Below are 23,094 nucleotides of genomic sequence, written 5' to 3' on the forward strand. Positions count from 1 at the left end.
TACACTAATATATATAAAATGGATAACTAATTAGAACCTGCTGTATAAAAAAATAAGTAATATAAAATTCAAAAATTAAAATAAAAAAAGATCAAGAGAAAAAAACAAAAACAAAACCCACTGGGCAACAACCTTTTTGAAAAATCCTCAGAGGAATCAGTCTGAGCAAATCCCATGACCTCGACTTCCATCCCTTACCCTGTTCTGTCATTTGACTCCGCCTACTCCTCCTCAGCTTCTTTTTCATGGTTCACTTTAAAGTTTTTCTTAGTTAACTCCACTTCAACCTTGCTCATTCTACTCCTGTCTCATCTTATCTTCTAGTCCAAGTATTTACTGTAGTCCACATTGGGGGAAGAGCTGAGTGAAAACTGGGGTTGACTGGAGCTGAAGCATGACCTCAGGCAAGTCTGACCCTGAGTTTCAGTTCGGAAATGCAGGTAGTAAAATAAACAGGGCTCACAGGGCTCCAATATGATCAAGTGTCATATACAATTTCTGGTATTTAGCCGACTCCATTTCCCCATGCTGATCCTTTGGGGAGGGTAACTACTTCCAAGACAAGAGTTCAGAGATTGAGGAGAGCAGTGTTTTTATTGTCATCTCCATGTTGAGAATCAGAAATGTCCCCAATTGGAAATAGCTACTAATATGCTGTATCAGGGACTGTGGCTACTTTATGGGTCTCCAAATTGTCCTGGGTGGGGAAATAATTCATTTAGATACAAGAGGGATGGACCTGAAATTTCTTAGACCACAAGGGTGTGGAATCCATTCATTTGGGTCAAATAACCTTGCTTTTCTACTAATGTTCAGTGGATAGGCCAATGTAAAGGTTCATACAGTGAATTTGTCATAAGGGAGGAAGAGCCTGGGGGTGGGAGACCAGTATTCAAACTGTGTAGGTCTGAGTTCCCACACTTTGTGCTCTCAACCTACCCACACATGATCTACTCCTCACATGATTTAAAGTTGGCTCAGGTCAGAAATCCCCTTGGGTGGGTACCTGCAAATTTTAGCTTCTGGATTAATCAGGGTGATTCCTAACTGGGAAACCAAAAGCAGATATTCTCTATCAGGGGTCTTTAATCTTTTCTGAGCACTGACACCTCTGAAAACAAGTAGAAGCTATGGATCCTCTCACCAGAAAAAAAACTAACACACATTCAAACAAAATGGTTCATTCCCGTTGTGCTCGCATTAAAAAAAAATTAAAAAAAAGCAATGGGACTTCCTGTTTCTGGTGCCTAGGCCCCACCCACGAGTTGCTGAATGGAGAGAAGAGCTCAGTGCTATTTTTCTCTAACCTTAAGACACGAATTCAAGAGAGCCCTCGGTCCCTTTCTAGCTTGGTTCTGGCCTGTCTCTAGAGTTCCTGGGAAGTTCTGGAGAGTAGCATGTGCTCCAGAAGGTGGGAACTGCCTCTGGCTCTGCAACTTCTACTGCTGCCTCATTTGTTCCTGGCACCCAGCATACAAGGTAATTTCCACAAATTGTCTGCCTCTAATTGTGCACTGAAAGCCCTGTCAGACGGAAAAGGGAATATGGGGTGTGGCTCAACCTGGAAGTGGAGTAGGGGCTCCAGGCAGCAGGTATTTTCATCCTAGTAACAGGGCTGTGGTGAGTTGGGGAGCCTTCCTTAGCCTGGAGAATCAGACTCCATCTATTTCCCCAAGGGGATGTGACAAAATTAGGACCTTGGTGAGATGAGAAAGTAGGCCCCTCATATTTAGTGCTGTGGTTTGTCCTCTGTAAAGTCTCCTTGCATTGTGAATAACAGGAAGCTACTCTGATAGCTGCCACATTTTATGCTCAGGTGTGTTGTGCCCCTTGAGGCATTCTTTGAGACCTTTGTCTATGCAAGGAATTGTGTCATGAGCAAAGGTAAATGATGTTGTCATTGTCCCAGAGAGAGATCAAAACTGTGGGAAAGGAAACTTGTCTAGGGTCTCTGAGTGAGAGTCTGAGCAGAGGACTCAGTACCAGAGGAACCCCCAAACATCTGATTAAGAGTTCAGGTTCATTCTTCTGCCATGGGCTTGTTCTGGTCCCCTCCTGTGCTAACTTTCCTTTCCCTGTTACAGTTGCCCAGCCCTCCAGTACCTGTCTGAGAATTGAGAGCTAAGCTATTGTCTTTCTCACTATTCCTCCTAATAAATACTCAGGTCTTTTTCATTTAAGGGGCTTTAATGCTCACCACAATGGAAAAAAATGAGTAAAAGTGAATGTTCGTATGGGAAACAAATATAACATCATAGAATTATGACAGTATGTAACTTTTAGGGAGATGAGATAGCAATGCTTGAAGGAAACCCTGTTGGCCACTCATGCAAAGCCTCTCAGGGTGGTAATACATTGGATCTGGTTTATGACAGGTTTAGGAGAGGAAGAAATTTTTCTCTACCCTTCTAGGTTCTTCTGACTGGTCTAAGAATTAAATTGACATGAGACATATTAACAAGAGAAAATCAGAGTTTAATATTGCGTACATGGGAGAAACCCAGAAAACCTGAATAACTTGCCATAATGGCTGAAGCCCTCACTTTAAATACCATCCTCAGCTAAAGACAAGAGGATGTTAAGGGTGGCAGTTCTGGGAGGTTATCAGGAAAAGCACAGTAAACAAGGGTAAGGTTGTTAGGCAGACTTAAGTTAATGCCTTCTCCGTTGATAAGAGTTTCTAGAGACTTGGTCTCCCTCTCTGTCCTCTTCCGGTACAGAGAGGGAGACACTCTTACAAATGAAAATTTCCCTTACAAATATAAATGTTTCTTACAAAAGGGTAACTCCTACATGATTTTCAGAATGTTTCTCTTTCTTTAGAAAATAACCAGCTTAAAACAATTAATATGCCAAAGAAACATATATTAGGGTGGCAAATTCTGCTCCTTTAGGCTGTGTAAGCCTAGATACATGATATATTCAGGGTACTCATGGCTGTGTGGGCTCCATGGGGCTGAGTTTACTCATAGGGCACTGATATGACCTTGGGAGTGGGGGCTGGCATGAATTATTCATCCAATTGTTGGGAAAGATAGAGATGCCAAGAGAACTGGAATATTTCAGGACTTTTCTAGACTTAGGTCAATGTGTCTAAATCTTTTTATGCCTAGATTATGCCTACAGATGGTCCTTTTAACCCCAATTTATGACTCCCTCACCCCATAACCACATTTCATCTAAATTTAACTTTGCTGTTTGCCTTGAAGGAGGTTCTGTCTCTCTTACCTCTAGGTCTATACAAATGCCTTTCCTCCTGCCTAAAATTTCCTTCACTCTCTTCTCTTCAGCTCCTCCCTTAGCATTCCATTTTCATGTGACTTCCTCCTGGAAACCTCAGACTCCAAGTTATGGTTGGTGAACTGCTTGACTGTCTGTTTCCTTGAGCCCCGTGAAGACAGGGACCTTGTCCAGTGCTGAACATGGCACAGTGCCTAGAACATGGCATGGGCTCAATAAATAATTGTTAATCCTATGAATGAATGACATCAAAGAACTTCCTTTCAGGTTATCTGTCCAGATCTTCCTAGGGGTATAGTAATTCTCTCCTCCCCAGTAAGGGATGCTCTTGTGAAGAAATTTAAGAAGTAGTTTTAAATCTTCTCCTTAATCCCTCCTCAGACTTGAGTTTCTCAGCTCTCTGACCTCAGGGCCCCCTCATCACTAGTAGGCATCTTCCCTGTCTCCCTTCAGTACAACAGAGTGTGGTGGAAACAGCTTGAACTGGGAATCAGAAGATCTATGTTCTGAGTTCCATGCCATGGGACTTTCTATAAATTGTGAAAGCTTCCTGAGCCTCAATTTTCTCCACTCTGTTATGGATATAACAATATGCTCACCATTTTTTCAAGGGGTTATTGTTAAGATCAAAAGAAGTAAAGAATGTGAAATTGCTCTGTGATTGTGACCACATACAATTTGAGGTAGATAAGAGCTGAGAAGAACATAAGGAAACTCTAAAGCCCCGCACTCTCTCCTGAGCCACAGACCTGAATTTCTAACTGCTTTTTAAACATCTCCAGACTCTCCAAACACATTTCCAAAATCTAACTCTCCATCTTTGTTCCAGCTATCTACTGCTGCATAACAAGCCACCACAACACTGGGACTTCCTCACCTTCCAGTTAGTCATTGCAATCTGGCCGATTAAACTCATTAGACTTCCCATCTCAGGAAATGGAACTCTCTCTGTTCATCTTGTCCCCCATGACACACATCTGGAGTCTTGATATCTATTGACAAATTACTTCCTTGAAAGGTTTGTACAGGTTTGTTAAATAGTTGATCTCATTAGAGAGCTCCAGGTAACTCTATATCAATATCTTTAAAACTCACCTCTTTCAGTTCTTCAAAGTTTTACTAGAAATCACATGACTTGTTTTTAGAGTAATCAGAATTTCCCCTTTAGGACCTCTTTCTCCTTCCTGGGTAGACACTTTTTCTATGAAATTACAACTTCCTTTGATCTGAATTCCCCCCACCCCGTTTTAGTTTTTCTTCTCTACAGACAAGAAACATGGGTAAGCACAGGAAAGATCTGCTTCATTTTCTGTTATAAACTACAGGAAAACACAGTTACTTTATCCTAAGCATCCACACACATAACCAACTACTTCTTCTCGATAGAATTAAATCAAAATAGTACTTTTCTTAAGGTAGTTTTCTACTTCTAAAACATGGAATTGTTAGGAAGGCAAATCAAGATTTTTTTCAATTTACTTTAAAATTTGAAAAAATACATAAATATATTATATATAAGAAAACTATAAGTGAATCTATCTTTCTGAATTTATTAGACAATCCTCTGTAACAGACTAAACCACCACCTTGTTATCCCAAATTATATAATGGCTGTACATTAATTTTTGCAATCTATATTAGTAATATTAATGCATCTTTCTTCAACTTGTGATTGGATTAAAGAATCCTTCCAGAAGACTAGAATATTTTTTCCCCTTTTTTTATGGTTAATCAAGCATTCTTTCTACTGTTTCTATCTTTAGGTTCATGTTGCTTTTTAAGCCCACCCTTTCATTAGATATTTCATAGCAAAACTCACTTTTCTTTTATTAAAGTAGATTAGATGTAGTAGATTAAAGTAGATTAGAGTGTAGTAGATTTACAATATTGTGTTAGTTTTATACGTAAACATATATTCATTCTTTTTCAGATTCTTTTCCCCAAACTCACTTTTCCATTGCTATTCTAAAGCATTAGTCTCAGCCCATGAGAGACTGCTGGGTTTATATTTCAAGGTTTCCCTTAGCTGCTTTTTATTGATTTCTTGATACTGAAACCATGAATGCTCTACTCAACACTTTTTTTTAAATATCTTTATTGGAGTATAATTGCTTTACAATGGTATGTTAGTTTCTGCTTTATAGCAAAGTGAATCAGTTATACATATACATATGTTCCCATATGTCTTCCCTCTTGCATCTCCCTCCCCCCCACCCTCCCTATCCCACCCCTCTAGGTGGTCACAAACCACCTACCTGATCTCCCTGTGTTATGCGGCTACTTCCCACTAGCTATCTATTTTACGTTTATATATCTATTATACGTGTATATATGTCCATGCCACTCTCTCACTTTGTCACAGAATACCCTTCCCCCTCCCCATATCCTCAAGTCCATTCTCTTGTAGGTCTGTGTCTTTATTCCTGTCTTACCCCTAGGTTCTTCATTACACTTTTTTTTCTTCTTAGATTCCATATATATGTGTTAGCATATGGTATTTGTTTTTCTCTTTCTGACTTACTTCACTCTGTATGACAGACTCTAGTTCCAACCACTTCACTACAAATAACTTAATTTTGTTTCTTTTTATGGCTGAGTAATATTCCATTGTATATATGTGCCACATCTTTTTTTTTTTTAACATCTTTATTGGGGTATAATCGCTTTACAATGGTGTGTTAGTTTCTGCTTTGTAACAAAGTGAATCAGTTATACATATACATATGTTCCCATATGTCTTCCCTCTTGCATCTTCCTCCCTCCCACCCTCCCTATCTCACCCCTCCAGGCGGTCACAAAGCACCGAGCCAATATCCCTGTGCCATGCGGCTGCTTCCCACTAGCTATCTACCTTACTACGTTTGTTAGTGTGTATATGTCCATGACTCTCTCTCGCCCTGTCACAGCTCACCCTTCCCCCCCCATATCCTCAAGTCTGTTCTCCAGTAGGTCTGCGTCTTTATTCCTGTCTTACCCCTAGGTTTTTCATAACATTTTTTTTCTTAAATTCCATATATATGTGTTAGCTTACGGTATTTGTCTTTTTCTTTCTGACTTACTTCACTCTGTATGACAGACTCTAGGTCTATCCACCTCATTACAAATAGCTCAATTTCGTTTCTTTTTATGGCTGAGTAATATTCCATTGTATATATGTGCCACATCTTCTTTATCCATTCATCTGACGATGGGCACTTAGGTTGTTTCCATCTCTGGGCTATTGTAAATAGAGCTGCAATGAACATTTTGGTACATGACTCTTTTTGAATTTTGGTTTTCTCAGGGTATATGCCCAGTAGTGGGATTGCTGGGTCATATGGTAGTTCTATTTGTAGTTTTTTAAGGAACCTCCATACTGTTCTCCACAGTGGCTGAACCAATTCACATTCCCACCAGCAGTGCAAGAGTGTTCCCTTTTCTCCACACCCTCTCCAGCATTTATTGTTTCTAGATTTTTTGATGATGGCCATTCTGACTGGTGTGAGATGATATCTCATTGTAGTTTTGATTTGCATTTCTCTAATGATTAATGATGTTGAGCATTCTTTCATGTGTTTGTTGGCAGTCTGTATATCTTCTTCGGAGAAATGTCTATTTAGGTCTTCTGCCCATTTTTGGATTGGGTTGTTTGTTTTTTTGTTATTGAGCTGCATGAGCAGCTTGTAAATTTTGGAGATTAATCCTTTGTCAGTTGCTTCATTTACAAACATTTTCTCCCATTCTGAGGGGTGTCTTTTTGTCTTGTTTATGGTTTCCTTTGCTGTACAAAAGCTTTGAAGTTTCATTACATCCCATTAGTTTATTTTTGTTTTTATTTCCATTTCTCTAGGAGGTGGGTGAGAAAGGATCTTGCTGTGATTTATGTCACAGAGTGTTCTGCCTATGTTTTCCTCTAAGAGTTTGATAGTTTCTGGCTTTACATTTAGGTCTTTAATCCATTTTGAGCTTATTTTTGTGTATGGTGTTAGGGAGTGATCTAATCTCATACTTTTACATGTACTTGTCCAGTTTTCCCAGCACCACTTATTGAAGAGGCTGTCCTTTCTCCACTGTACATTCCTGCCACCTTTATCAAAGATAAGGTGACCATATGTGTGTGGGTTTATCTCTGGGCTTTCTATCCTGTTCCATTGATCTATCTTTCTGTTTTTGTGCCAGTACCATACTGTCTTGATTACTGTAGCTTTGTAGTATAGTCTGAAGTCAGGGAGCCTGATTCCTCCAGCTCCTTTTTTCGTTCTCAAGATTGCTTTGGCTATTCGGGGTCTTTTGTGTTTCCATACAAATTGTGAAATTTTTTGTTCTAGTTCTGTGAAAAATGCCAGTGGTAGTTTGATAGGGATTGCATTGAATCTATAGATTGCTTTGGGTAGTAGAGTCATTTTCACAATGTTGATTCTTCCAATCCAAGAACATGGTATATCTCTCCACCTATTGGTATCATCTTTAATTTCTTTCATCAGTGTCTTATCATTTTCTGCATACAGGTCTTTTGTCTCCTTAGGTAGGTTTATTCCTAGATATTTTATTCTTTTTGTTGCAATGGTAATGGGAGTGTTTTCTTGATTTCACTTTCAGATTTTTCATCATTAGTATATAGGAATGCCAGAGATTTCTGTGCATTAATTTTGTACCCTGCTACTTTACCAAATTCATTGATTAGCTCTAGTAGTTTTCTGGTAGCATCTTTAGGATTCTCTATGTATAGTATCATGTCATCTGTAAACAGTGACAGCTTTACTTCGTCTTTTCCGATTTGGATTCCTTTTATTTCCTTTTCTTCTCTTATTGCTGTGGCTAAAACTTTCAAAACTATGTTGAATAAAAGTGGTGAGAGTGGGCAACCTTGTCTTGTTCCTGATCTTAGTGGAAATGGTTTCAGTTTTTCACCATTGAGGATGATGTTTGCTGTTGGCTTGTCATATATGGCCTTTATTATGTTGAGGAAAGTTCCCTCTATGTCTACTTTCTGCAGGGTTTTTATCATAAACGGGTGTTGAAGCTTTCTCTGCATCTGTTGAGATGATCATATGGTTTTTCTCCTTCAATTTGTTAATATGGTGTATCACATTGATTGATTTGCGTATATTGAAGAATCCTTGCATTCCTGGAATAAACCCCACTTGATCAAGATGTATGATCCTTTTAATGTGCTGTTGGATTCTGTTTGCTAGTATTTTGTTGAGGATTTTTGCATCTATGTTCATCAGTGATATTGGCCTGTAGTTTTCTTTCTTTGTGACATCCTTGTCTGGTTTTGGTATCAAGGTGATGGTGGCCTCGTAGAAGGAATTTGGGAGTGTTCCTCCCTCTGCTATATTTTGGAAGAATTTGAGAAGGATAGGTGTTAGCTCTTCTCTAAATGTTTGATAGAATTCGCCTGTGAAGCCATCTGGTCCTGGGCTTTTGCTTGTTGGAAGATTTTTAATCAGAGTTTCAATTTCAGTGCTTGTGATTGGTCTGTTCATATTTTCTATTTCTTCCTGATTCAGTCTTGGCAGGTTGTGCATTTCTAAGAATTTGTCCATTTCTTCCAGATTGTCCATTTTATTGGCATAGAGTTGCTTGTAGTAATCTCTTATGATCTTTTTTATCTCTGCAGTGTCAGTTGTTACTTCTCCTTTTTCATTTCTAATTCTATTGATTTGAGTCTTCTCCCTTTTTTTCTTGATGAGTCTGGCTAATGGTTTATCAATTTTGTTTATCCTTTCAAAGAACCAGCTTTTAGTTTTATTGATCTTTGCTATCGTTTCCTTCATTTCTTTTTCATTTATTTCTGATCTGATTTTTATGATTTCTTTCCTTCTGCTAACTTAGGGGTTTTTTTATTCTTCTTTCTCTAATTGCTTTAGGTGCAAGGTTAGGTTGTTTATTCGAGATGTTTCCTGTTTCTTAAGGTAGGATTGTATTGCTATAAACTTCCCTCTTAGAACTACTTTTGCTGCATCCCATAGATTTTGAGTCGTCGTGTCTCCATTGTCATTTGTTTCTAGGTATTTTTTGATTTCCTCTTTGATTTCTCCAGTGATCACTTTGTTATTAAGTAGTGTATTGTTTAGCCTCCGTGTGTTTGTATGTTTTACAGATCTTTTCCTGTAATTGATATCTATGCTCAAAGCGTTGTGGTCAGAAAAGATACTTGATACAATTTCAATTTTCTTAAATTTACCAAGGCTTGATTTGTGACCCAAGATATGATCTATCCTGGAGAGTGTTCCATGAGCACTTGAGAAAAATGTGTATTCTGTTGTTCTTGGATGGAATGTCCTATAAAATTCAATTAAGTCCATCGTGTTTAATGTATCATTTAAAGCTTGTGTTTCCTTATTTAGTTTCATTTTGGATGATCTGTCCATTGGTGAAAGAGGGGTGTTAAAGTCCCCTACTATGAATGTGTTACTGTCGATTTCTCCCTTTATGGCTGTTAGTATTTGCCTTATGTATTGAGGTGCTCCTATGTTGGGTGCATAAATATTTATAATTGTTATATCTTCTTGGATTGATCCCTTGATCATTATGTAGTGTCCTTCTTTGTCTCTTCTAATAGTCTTTATTTGAAAGTCTATTTTGTCTGATATGAGAATTGCTACTTCAGCTTTCTTTTGGTTTCCATTTGCATGGAATATCTTTTTCCATCCCCTCAGGTTCAGCCTGTATGTGTCCCTAGGTCTGAAGTGGGTCTCTTGTAGACAGCCTATATATTAGTCTTGTTTTTGTATCCATTCAGCCAGTCTGCGTCTTTTGGTGGGGGGATTTAATCCATTTACATTTAAGGTAATTATCGATATGTATGTTCCCATTCCCATTTTCTTAATTGTTTTAGGTTCGTTATTGTAGGTCTTTTCCTTCTTTTTTGTTTCTTGCCTAGAGAAGTTCCTTTAGCAGTTGTTGTATAGCTGGTTTGGTGGTGCTGAACTCTCTCAGCTTTTGCTTGTCTGTAAAGGTTTTAATTTCTCCATCAAATCTGAATGAGATCCTTGCTGGGTAGAGTAATCTTGGTTGCTAGTTTTTCTCCTTCAACACTTTCAATATGTCCTGCCACTCCCTTCTGGCTTGCAGAGTTTCTGATGAAAGATCAGCTGTTAACCTTATGGGGATTCCCTTGTGTGTTATTTGTTGTTTTTCCCTTGCTGCTTTTAATATGCTTTCTTTGTATTTAATTTTTGACAGTTTGATTAATATGTGTCTTGGCATATTTCTCCTTGGATTTATCCCATATGGGACTCTCTGTGCTTCCTGGACTTGATTAACTATTTCCTTTCCCATATTAGGGAAGTTTTCAACTATAATCTCTTCAAATATTTTCTCAGTCCCTTTCTTTTTCTCTTCTTCTTCTGGAACCCCTATAATTCGAATGTTGGTGCGTTTAATGTTGTCCCAGAGGTCTCTGAGACTGTCCTCAGTTCCTTTCATTCTTTTTTCTTTATTCTGCTCTGCAGTAGTTATTTCCACTATTTTATCTTCCAGGTCACTTATCAGTTCTTCTGCCTCAGTTATTCTGCTATTGATCCCATCTAGAGTATTTTTCATTTCATTTATTGTGTTGTTCATCATTGTTTGTTTCATCTTTAGTTCTTCTAGGTCCTTGTTAACTGTTTCTTGTATTTTCTTCATTCTATTTCCAAGATTTTGTATCATCTTTACTATCATTATTCTGAATTCTTTTTCAGGTAGACTGCCTATTTCCTCTTCATTTGTTAGGTCTGGTGGGTTTTTATCTTGCTCCTTCATCTGCTGTGTGTTTTTCTGTCTTTTCATTTTGCTTATCTTACTGTGTTTGGGGTCTCCTTTTTGCAGGCTGAAGGTTTGTAGTTCCTGTTGTTTTTAGTGTCTGTCCCCAGTGGCTAAGGTTGGTTCAGTGGGTTGTGTAGGCTTCCTGATGAAGGGTACTAGTGCCTGTGTTCTGGTGGATGAGGCTGGATCTTGTCTTTCTGGTGGGCAGGTCCACGTCTGGTGTGTGTTTTGGGGTGTCTGTAGACTTATTATGATTTGGGGCAGCCTGTCTGCTATTGGGTGGGGTTGTGTTCCTGTCTTGCTAGGTGTTTGGCATAGGATGTCCAGCACTGTAGCTTGCTGGTCGTTGAGTGAAGCTGGGTGCTGGCGTTAAGATGGAGATCTCTGGGAGATTTTCGCCGTTTGATACTATGTGCAGCTGGGAGGCCTCTTGTGGACCAGTGTCCTGAAGTTGCCTCTCCCACCTCAGAGGCACAGCACTAACTCCTGGCTGCAGCACCAAGAGCCTTTCATCCACACGGCTCCTTAATTTGGGATGATTCGTTGTCTATTCATGTATTCCACAGATGCAGGGTACATCAAGTTGATTGTGGAGCTTTAATCCGCTGCTTCTGAGGCTGCTGAGAGAGATTTCCCTTTCTCTTCTTTGTTCTCACAGCTCCCAGGGGCTCAGTTTTGGATTTGGCCCCGCCTGTGCATGTAGGTCGCCGGAGGGCGTCTGTTCTTTGCTCAGACAGGACGGGGTTAAAGGAGCCGCTGATTCGGAAGCTCTGGCTCACTCAGGCCAGGAGGTAGGGAGGGTCACGGAGTGCGGGGCAGGCCTGCGGCGGCAGAGGTCGGCATGACGTTGCAGCAGCCTGAGGCGTGCTGTGCGCTCTCCCGGGGGAGCTGTCCCTGGATCCCGGGACCCTGGCAGTGGCGGGCTGCACAGGCTCCCCGGAAGGGGGGTGTGGATAGTGACCTGTGCTCACACACAGGCGTCTTGGTGGCGGCAGCAGCAGCCTTAGCGTCTCATGCCCGTCTCTGGGGTCCGCGCTTTTAGCCGCAGCTCGCGCCCGTCTCTGGAGCTCCTTTAAGCAGCGCTCTTAATCCCCTCTCCTCGCGCACCAGGAAACAAAGAGGCAGGAAAAAGTCTCTTGCCTCTTCGGCAGGTGCAGACTTTTCCCCGGACTCCCTCCCGGCTAGCCGTGGTGCACTATCCCCTTCAGGCAGTGTTCACGCTGCCAACCCCAGTCCTCTCCCTGGGATCCGACCGAAGCCCGAGCCTCAGCTCCCAGCCCCGCCTGCCCCGGCGGTGAGCAGACAAGCCTCTCGGGGTGGTGAGCGCTGGTTGGCACCGATCCTCTATGCGGGAATCTCTCCGCTTTGCCCTCCGCACCCCTGTTGCTGCGCTCTCCTCCGCGGCCCCGAAGCTCCCCGTCTCCGCCACCCGCAGTCTCCGCCCGCAAAGGGACTCCTAGTGTGTGGAAACATTTCCTCCTTCACAGCTCCCTCCCACTGGTGCAGGTCCCGTCCCTATTCTTTTGTCTCTGTTTTTTCTTTTGTCCTACCCAGGTACGTGGGGAGTGTCTTGTCTTTTGGGACGTCTGAGGTCTTCTGCCAGCGATCAGTGGGTGTTCTATAGGAGCAGTTCCACGTGTAGATGTATTTCTGATGTATGGGTGGGGAGGAAGGTGATCTCCGCATCCTATTCTTCCGCCCATCTTCTCTTGTCTCCTCAACACTCTTTTATGTTGTTTCTTTTGAGAGTTTCTGGGCAGCTTTTCCATTGCTCCTCTGCTGTCTATGTCATAATTGTCATCTTTTATTCCTTTATTCAGGACCCAACCATAAGACAGGGCTGCTTCACTGGCCCAGTTTGGGCACAGTATGATACTTAAGAAACACAGTTCATTGGTCATAAGTAATTAAATAGTAACTCAAATTTCTACTTGAAGTCTCTCAAAGGATGTTAAAGGGAATCCAATTTATAAGTTATAGTGATACTTCCTATCATATCCTCTCCTGTCCTCTTCAGTCTTCTCAAACCATCCCATTCATCTGCTGCCCAGAGATTCTCACTTCTTTGAGCCTTAGTACTATAGCACCCCTATTTCCTAAACCAACCTGAGTGGCCCCTGTTTTTCTTCTCCTTTCCTCTCTGCCTTTTCAGTCCAAACCAATCTTAAGAAGTAAACAAAAAAAAAAAAAAAGCTAAGGGAGAGTAAAAGTAAGAAAAATGTGACTAGTAGGAGGTCATGAGGAGACAACTGGGAACACTTATGTATGCATTTTTGTCCCTGCCATTCATTCATTCATTCTTTCATTCTATACTAAACAACAAATGTGAGCCAAATATTGTGGGGATTGAGTAAGACATGGTCTTTGCCTTTGAGAAGCTCACAATCTTAGTGACTATGTGTCTGTTATAGTTTCTCCCTCCCCCTTACACTGTAGTTTGAAGTTTTTTTGAGCATGTTGGGGATACCCTGGACAAACAAGATCTCATTGTTATAAAGCAGACTCCATTCTCACAAGGAGAAATGATGTGTATTATACCTGGGTCTGGATCATGACTTGAGTCTATATGCTCCATTCTTCATTCCTCATTGTGTTCATCTTCATTCCTCCTTCCCCAAGGAAGCTTCAGGTAAGTTTTCTGGTCCTACCCTGGTGCTGGGGCCTCTTTCTTATCATCACATGTCCTAGCCAAAGACCTGGTTTTGTTTTTCTTTTGTGCATGCTGATGTCTTTTAGACCTAGCCTACAAGTGAAAGCTTCTTCAGGAGCTGCTACAGGTTTTTGGATTTTTGGCCCCTACTTCAACATTCTTCACTCTTCCAGATTCACACATAGCATTCATTCCTTAAAAATATATCATTAGTCTAGTCCTTATTTTACCACTGTTTTGGTACAATAAAGTAAGTTCAGCAGGCAGTTGTTAAACATCTCAGTACTTAATGCATAGTACTAGATGTTATGGATACAAAATTAACGTAGGTAATAATAATAAAACAATACATGACATTTATTGAATACTTACTAATCTTCCAAGTATTAGTCTAAGTACTTTATGTGTATTGATTATTTGTATTAATTTAATTGTATTCTAAGCATTTATTTGTGTAACTCTGGGTCAGGGTTCTTTAGAGTAAAAAGAACCAATGGGATATATATAAATATATAGAAAGAGATTTATTATGAGGCCCATGCAGTTATGGAAGTATAACCCATATTATGTACTTCTTTGGAGAAGTCCCATGATCTGCCACCTGCAAGATGGAGGCCAGGAAAGCTACAGGTGTAGTTCCAGTACAAATCCACAGGCCTGAGAATATATAGACTCATGATTTGAGTCTATATGTTCTGTGTTCTTCATTCTCAGTGGACTCATCTTCATTCATCCTTCCACAGAGAGTCTTCAGGGGAGCCAATGGTCTAATTCCTAGTTCAAGTCCTAAGGTCCAAGGACCAGGAGCACTGATGTCCAAGGGTAGGAGAAGATGGATATCCCAGCTCAAGGTAGAAAGCAAATTTGCCTTTTTTTCCTGCCTTTTTGTCCTATTCTGGCCCTCAGTAGATTGGATGATGCTCACACACATTGGTGAGGGTGATCTTCTTACTCCGTCTACTGATTCAAATGCTAATCTCTTCCAGAAAAACCCTTATAGATGATCCAGAAATAGTGTTTTACCAGCTGTCTGGGCATCCTTTAACCCAGTAAACTTGACACATGAACTTCACCTTCACAAACTCTGTAAGATAAATACTAAAACAAATGCAGAGATGTTAGGTAAAATGCTCAAGGTTATACAGCTAATAAGTGGGCCAGGATTTGCATAATCTAATTCCAGAACCCATGATCTTTTTTTTTTCTTTTCTTTCTTTATTTAGTTTTGGCTGTATTGGGTCTTTGTTGCTTCACGCAGGCTTTCTCTAGTTGTGGCGAGCTGGGGCTACTCTTTGTTGCAGTGTACAGGCTTCTCATTTCAGTGGCTTCTCTTGTTGTGGAGCACGGCCTCTAGGCACGTGGGCTTCAGTAGTTGTGGCACGCAGGCTCAGTAGTTGTGGCTCATGGGCTCTAGAGCACAGGCTCAGTAGTTGCGGCTCATGGGCTTAGTTGCTCCACGGCATGTGGGATCTTCCTGGACCAGGGCTCGAACCCCTGCATTGACAGGCAGATTCCTAACCATTGCACCACCAGGGAAGTCCCCAGAGCCCATGATCTTAACCATCATACTACAATGGAAAATGAGTTAAACTCATAAGACTCATTTTTTATCCTTAGGAAGCATGTGATCTGGTGATAAAGGCAAGTAATAGATATTAAATGGATCACTTTAATATGATATGAGTTCTAAGATATAGACATGCACAGGATATTGTAGCTTTCCGTCCTCCTTCCTTCACCACCTATGTGTAATGATTCAAAAAAAGCCATCCTGGTGGTTGGCTGTGACTTCTTACTGAGAAATAAAGCGGTTAATTGTGGCTTGTGCTATCTTCCTAAGCATATGTCTGAGACTTGTTGGAGAGTCTACCAAGGATGACCTAGGCCAGCAGTTCTTAACCAGAATGAAGGCAGGAAGATTTTTTCCTCCCAGGGGGCATTTGGCATTGTCTGGAGATATTTTTGATGGTCACAACTGGAATGATGCTACTGGCATCTAGTGGGCAGAGGCCAGGGAGGCTGCTAGATATCATACAATGCACAAGGACAGCCCTTCACAACAAGGAATTCTCTGGTCCAAAAAGTCAATAATGCCAAGGTTGAAAAACACTGACCTAGGCTGTCAGAGATTATAAAGTACGGAATGGATCAATCAGAAACACTCTGGAAATAAATGCCTGTGTGTGTTTGTGAACGCGCCAGGCAAAAATTAAATGCTCCATAACTGGTTGTTGAATGGATAGATGGATGGTTGGAAGGATTAGTGACTAGGAACTTGAAAGACCTGGGGACACAGGCATTTTGAATCTTTATTGAAAAGAATGTTTTCGGGAACGATAGACATGTGGAAAGTAAATAGGTATAGACACGATGTTAAACAATATGAAGTTTTTTGTGACAGTGTATGAGGTAAGAGCGATATAGATCATATTTCTTCTTTCCTCTACCATTAGCTTTTTTCTACTGCTCTTTCTCAGCCTATACATTTACACTTAGTTTTCCTCCCTCCACAGAGAGAGTTAGCAGACCTTCCTTCATCTTATGTCTTCTGGCTATCACCTTTTCTTTCTCCTTGCATTCAAGAAACCAGGGTTTTTAGAACTGAGGCTTATACAATTTGGAGTGCCCTCATGAGAAAGAGAACAGAACTGTAAATACAAATAGGAACAAAAATGAATGTAGTTAGGATGAGAAAAGAAAGCCCAGTGTATCACAAGTTTTTTAAAAGCTGACAAATACAAAAATCACGAAAGCCAGAAAAATAGCACAATATTTTTATTAATAAAATGCGTTCACTCTCCTATAATACTTTGCCACTGACTAACTCTGGTTCCCTTTCCTTTCTAACCTTGTTTCTCCTTCACTTCTTACCTACTGCTGGAGAACTAAATTGAAACACAAGGAACACAAGCACAGAGAGGAGACGTGACTCGTCATCATTTTCTTTGAAAATGTCCTATTAGGAGAGTAAGGGAGAGAGCAAGGGCTGGCTCAGTGTCCTTTTTCTTTATCCTCTAGGGCAGAATTAGACGGATTATGAGCACATCTCCTGTTCTCATGCCCACTTCTCAAGCTCTGACTATCATTGAGTTCCTGATCAGGGGTCAGGCCCTCTGATAAAGATCATACTCACTGCTCCCAAGCAAAAGGCTCTTCCTTCTTCTTTGTTCCACCAGCCCAGGCCAAAGCCTGGGCCACTGGGCAGCTCTGCCTTTTTTAAAATGGGTCTCACTCACTCTGCCTCTCATTGACAGATTATTCAAAATATGCCATCTCCGGCAGCAACGTGAGTCTGTCAATCTCCAGTTTGCCGACGAACTACAAACCACTCACCTGGCTTTATACTACTGACCAGAAGATTGTAGAATGGGATTCCAGTCAGCTTAAATACTTCAATACTAAATTTAAGGACAGGGTCAGGCTTGATCTTCAAAGTGGCACACTGCACATCCATAACGTCCAGAAGGAGGACAGCAGCACTTACCTCCTGAAGGTGCTGAAGGACCCTGGGTACGAGGACGAATGGAAGATCCCACTGGAGGTGCTTGGTGAGTTAGGGGAACCAAAGGGCAAGTCCCCACTCCAGGGCCCTGGACAGACCACTGGGAGGGGACTCCCCCTGGGAGGGGGAGGGAAAAACCTCAGGATAGGCTTAATTCATTTCTCCTGGAGCCAGTTCCACTTGGAAGTGAGGCTGGGCCAGCCAGACTCGAAGTAGATTACTCTGGGACATTTAAAACCTCTTCTGACATTAAGGAGTCTAAGATTTGAAGATAAAGAAAACAGTAAGGATGGTTTCCTCTCTATTCTCTTCATGCTCTCCTGTGATCAACCCAAATCAGTTCTGAGCTCTTCTTAATAACATAACTGAACAAAGACTTCATCAAACATAAGGAAAAAGATAGAAGAGATAAAGGATTGGGCAAGAGCCATTCAAGAGTGTTTTTACCTTACTGAATGGGTGGGAAAAAAACTTCCACTCCTAGTGCCAGCCTAACGAGTATAAGTGAAGTAAGGGCTAGAACATTATACTTGGAGTCAGACAGACCTGGGTTTAAAACCCTGGTCAGTAACTTACTAGTTGTGTGAACTTGGAGAAAGATCTTGCCATCTCTGCCCCATTAGGTAAGATTCTGTTGATGGCAAGCGATGGAGACCAATTTGATGTACCTTTAGCAAAAAAGAATTTCTTAAAAAAAAGAAAACTAGGACTATTTAAAGCAATGCAAGGAGTTTAGAAGAGTTAAGAAGGGCTGAAGGGAAGGAAGAATGGTCTAAGAGGCTAAAATCCCCTTCTCACTCACTTCCTCCATGTCATGCGGCCTGAAAGTTCAAGACGTACTGGGAACAGGAAAGATTCAAAGGCTCTTACAGTGGTTTTAAAAAAAATCCCAAATTTGTATCATTTACCAAATTCTGTGGTAAATACTCCCACCACAGCCACCTCCAAACTGCTAATGGTTTCACAACCAGCTTGCAAAATTTCTGAATATCTTAAAATCCACAAGCTGGCTTGGCCTTAGCACACTTGCCTAGGGGTAAGACCCTGAGGGTGCGATTAGCAGAAGAATTATCCTTCAGTCCAGCCCAGGAATTTCTGACAGCTCAAAGGGGGCATCTTGGAGCCAGTCTGCCCTAGCTCGCTCTGTCCACAATGTGCTCAGGGTTGTGCTGCTCACCATGGGAAATGAGGAAGGTATGCAAGACTTGAGTCCAGACCACAGGAAATGATGCAAGACAGTATGAAGATTGCTCATGTAAAGTATGCAGGAGGAGTCCAGCAATCTGATAGGGTTTCACGGAGGAGATGGATCTAGAGTTCAGGAGGTCAGATGGCAGAGCCTCCACTGCCCCTCACAGACATATGATCCAGAGGCCAGCACTGATTGGGTCAATTCTCTGCCACATTTTAATCCTATGACATCTGAGCTGTATTGATTCTGTGTTTTACGCTTGACCAGAAGGAAAAGACCCCAGAGGATTTCAGGTAAAGCAGTCCTAGTCAAGGAAGGAGCAGATGATGGGATTACCTCTCAACAAATCTGGCTGCAGGATGACATCAGTGAAGATGCTGTGACCTCCAACATGCATGTAACGCTTACACCCTGCAAAAGCACTTTCTCATGGATGATGGCATTGTATATTACTAACATGAGTCATCCTACATGCAAGAAAGAAGTTCAAGGGATCAATTATCTTGCCTAATGTCACTCTACCAGGACCAAGTCCAGGACCCAGGCTGGTCTCACTGTAAAGCAAGTGTTTTGTCTTTTCTATTGCATAACTGATTCATCCATCCATCCATCCATCCATCCATCCATCCATCCATCCATCCACCTATCCCTTTCATCAGATACTTATAGAATACCTGCTCTGTGGCTGGCACTGAGATACCAAAGTTAACTGATGCAGTGCTGTTCATCACTACTGACTTTTGCTGGGAATTCCATGAGGTTCTTCTCTGTAGTTCTGCCAGCATCCAGGAAAGGTATAGGGTGGTACCCCTTACCCCAGGACTCTTGCTGAATCTGAGCCCAAGAACTCTTGAAGGACTGATAGACCAAGGTGCCAAGTGTGGACCATTGCTAGAGAAGGGGCCCTGAGCAGCTCAGACAGTTGGGATATCAAGTCCAACCCCGCTGATATCTATGCTAAACCTCTGTTGTTCTTTCTGGCCCACAGATTGTCATAACCCCATTTTTGTTTCTGGGTGCATGGCTCCCCCTTCTGGATCCAGCTTAGCTTCACTCCAAGGAGTAGCTCTTTCAGTCTGAAGCCTCCAGAGGTCAAAACTGCTCACTGGCTCCCTCTGCAGGGGCCTCTTCTCCATGACTGCTCCTGCAGCCCTCTGGGGCTCCCTTTGTACTTTGTTGGCGAAACCCTCCCAGCATAAATGCTTCATAAATGCATAAACCCATTGTCTCATCTTAACATATTCATTTTTAGACCCTGTACCAAAGCCTGTCATAGAAGTCAAGAAGACACAGGGAGTGAACAAGTGTAACCTGACCTTGTCCTGTGTGATCCAGGACCAGTCTGTAAACTACACCTGGTATGCAGAGTCCCTTCCAAAACAGTTCCAGAGCAGTGTGCTTGAAGTGACCCATACACCACAAAACTACTCCAGTTCTTATACCTGCCAAGTCAGCAATCCTGTGAGCAGCCAAAATTACACAGTCAACTTCACTTCACCCTGTGTACTGGGTAAGAGATACTGCCAAGGGAGCTGAGGTGGGCACAGGGTAACTAGTTTTCTCTTGAAGGAGGAAAAGCGTGGAGAACTTATTCAGCCTCCTGGCACAGAAATTAGTGGAGAATCCCAAAGGCATGGAAGACTTGGGTTCTCTAAGATTTCACTGCCTTGCTGAGAGGGTTCACCGCCTCTCAGCAGCTCACCTCGGCTTTGTGGAGCTCAGGGTCCTCATCTGCAAAGGGCAGTTGGCACAGGGGCTCTGATTTCCCCTTCTCCTGCCGTGCTCTAACAGTGCATCATCCTGGAATCTGAGGCCAGTGTCCTTGCAGGATAATCTGAGATTTCAGGGTGAGCAGGGAGAAAAAGGGCAAGTAGGGGAACAGTCCAGACACTGTTGGGCCGCAACACAGAGGCATTTCTGGTGGGCAGCGAAGGAAAAAAGGGCCAACTGGATGAGCATGAGTGAGAACAAGTGGTGAACAGGAGAACCTGATCCTAAGGTAGAGACTTTCTGTTCTTCCCCAGGTGTATGCTCCTTGATGAAGCTGGAAAAGCAAACTCTGGGTTTCGTGTTTCAGATTTCTCTGTCTCCTGGGAGGATCCACTCATTAGAGCATCACTCCTCGTTCTCTCTCAAGCCTACACAGGTCCCATAGTGGGGTAGCTATGAGTATAGGTTTTGGAGTCAGTTACACCTGGGATTAATCCTGGGACTGTCACTTACTAGCTAAACAAGTTACTTAGCTTCTCCAAATCATGTCCTTCTCTTTTTTTTTTCATATTTATTGGAGTATAATTGCTTTATGATGTTGTGTTAGTTTCTACTGTACAACAAAGTGAATCACTGTATGTATACATGTATTCCCATATCCCCTCCTTCTTGAGCCTCCCTCCCACCCTCCGTATCCCACCCCTCTAGGTGGTCACAGAGCACCGAGCTGATCTCCCTGTGCTACGCATCATCTTCCCACTAGCTATCTATTTTACATTTGGTAGTGTATACCTGTCAATGCTACTATCTCACTTCATCCCAGCCTCCCCTTCCCCCACTGTGTCCTCAAGTCCTTTCTCTACGTCTGCATCTCTATTCCTGCCCTGCCAGTAGGTTCATCAGTACCATTTATCTAGATTCCGTATATATGCATTAGCCTAGGGGGTTTGTTTTTCTCTTTCTGACTTACTTCACTCTGTATGAAGTCATGTCCTTCTTAAATAAGACAAAACAATAGTTCTTATCTCATACTGTTATAAGGATTAAATGAGGCAATACAGATAACTACCTAGCACAGTATCTAACAAGTCCTCAATGAATGGTAGTTAACTTAGGCCCAATCCTTTTAATTCTAGAGACACTAGGGATTTGGCAACCACTTAATAAATTTGGATCACCATCTTCAGCATTTCAGGCCCTGTGCTCTCCACAGGCCTGAAATCATATCCCCAAGCCCTGGTGTACAAATCCCTCCAGAATAACTCATACCTGTGGTACCAACATTTACCTGAGATTCCTGTCATACCCAATCATCAGGGATCATGGCCCCTGGAGACATGGCTCTTTCATGGTCTTCTTGGACCCAATCTACTCTGCCCACCTGTGCTGATTTCTTTACCTCTGCTCCCACACATGAGCTATGGAAACTGTATGTTCAGTATTCTTCCCAACTAACTGGTCATGTCTCTTCTAGTCTTTACTGATATGCCCTGCTTTTCTGCCACCATAGACCCAGTATGTCACTTTGCTGTCTGACCATAAGTCCACCAGTTGGCTGGGTGGTCCTAACACCACCTTTATATCACCACCATATCCTGAGATCCAGAAAAAGGAAGAGAAACAATCCCTGTCCTTTATAGAATGAAAGTGGCTGCTCATTCACAGAGAGGATGAAAGCAATAATACATCTATTTTTTGAAGGGCTAAGCCCATCTTGTCACTTTTTTTTTTTTTTTTTTTTTGTGTTATGCGGGCCTCTCACTGTTGTGGCCTCTCCCATTGTGGAGCACAGGCTCTGGGCGCGCAGGCTCAGTGGCCATGGCTCACGCACCCAGCCGCTCCGCGGCATGTGGGATCTTCCCGGACCGGGGCACGAACCCATGTCCCCTGCATTGGCAGGCGGACTCTCAACCACTGCACCACCAGGGAAGTCCCATCTTGTCACTTTTTAGCTATCCAAATTATCCTAGAAAAGTATCCCTAATTCCTCTTCCCTAATTTATCAGTATCCTGCCTTCCCCTTCTGTATCTCTTTATTTCCCTTTCTTTTTTTTTTTCCTACCCCTTTTTTCCTCCTATTTGGTACTGATGGTTAGTAGTGTAGAGAAACAGGGAAGGGAACTAATACTTCCTTCCCTAAAGTTAACGCATAGCATCATATTATCAACTGCACCTGAAGCTCTGCCCTACTTAATTGCTGCCCAGTGTAGGAGAGTGATTCTTTCCCAGGTCCACAGAGGTGCCAAGGTAACCTTCAAGTACAGGACTCAGCTAAGCCAGTGATATTTAAGGGATTTCTGTACTCTTTATACTTTACATCTGGGACTTTGAGCTTTGCTCAATCTGGGAAAAGGATGTCCCAGGCACATTGGGTCTGGATTGAGGGAGGAAACAATTCCCCTGCTCTATAAGCTCCCATGCCAATGTCCAGTACCCCTGCCCCTTCTCAACACATTAATCAAGACACCTAAATGTTTTGTGTTTTCTTGTTCTTTCAGCCCCATCCTCTGGAGTAGCTTGGACTGCCACTTGGCTAGTGATCACGGTAACCACTGTTCTTGGTCTCCTATGGATCTGAGATAAACTCTTCTAACTCAAGAGTGGAACTTCAAGAATGCAAGAAATTATCCTCATCAGTAACCAAAATATTAACCAGGACAGAAGTTCTGGTTATATAGGATGAGTGAAAGTATTGAGATGTTTACAAGGATTTTCAAATTAACTTTTTTAAACAACAATAATATTTTATTTTATATCCTCTAGTTGTTTTTTAACATACATATACACATGCATTCTTCCCATCAAAAAATGGGCAAAATGTATTATGAAATGTTTTCTTGTTGGAATAAATATTTGATATGATTGCCAAAGTGGATTCCTAAAGTTGCCCCAAATTTGTCGGACAATGCCTGCTCCATTAGCCTAGACAAACTGGAACATGGAGATACAAAGGGCAACACCTGGGACCACTGCCTCCTGTGTGCCTACGTGGCTGGGAGGTAATTTGTGCTGTCTCTAACTCTCGCTTCCACATCCTTGCCAAACCTCCTGGGGTTCCAGCTCTCA

The 23,094-nt window shown here is 42.0% G+C and overlaps 1 protein-coding gene across 1 annotated transcript; it reads left to right on the plus strand.

Moving 5' to 3' along the window:
- The first annotated feature begins 1,295 nt into the window (after positions 1-1,295).
- On the plus strand, positions 1,296-22,903 carry CD48 (CD48 molecule). The gene is made up of 4 exons (XM_004284423.4): positions 1,296-1,479; positions 16,879-17,172; positions 19,571-19,828; positions 22,527-22,903. The coding sequence occupies exons 1-4, from the start codon at positions 1,398-1,400 to the stop codon at positions 22,604-22,606; spliced, it is 714 nt and encodes a 237-aa protein (XP_004284471.2). The 5' UTR covers positions 1,296-1,397; the 3' UTR covers positions 22,607-22,903.
- The last annotated feature ends 191 nt before the right edge of the window (positions 22,904-23,094 follow it).

This window comes from Orcinus orca, chromosome 1 (assembly GCF_937001465.1).
Source record: "Orcinus orca chromosome 1, mOrcOrc1.1, whole genome shotgun sequence".
In the NCBI taxonomy this organism is placed as follows: Eukaryota; Metazoa; Chordata; class Mammalia; order Artiodactyla; family Delphinidae; genus Orcinus; species Orcinus orca.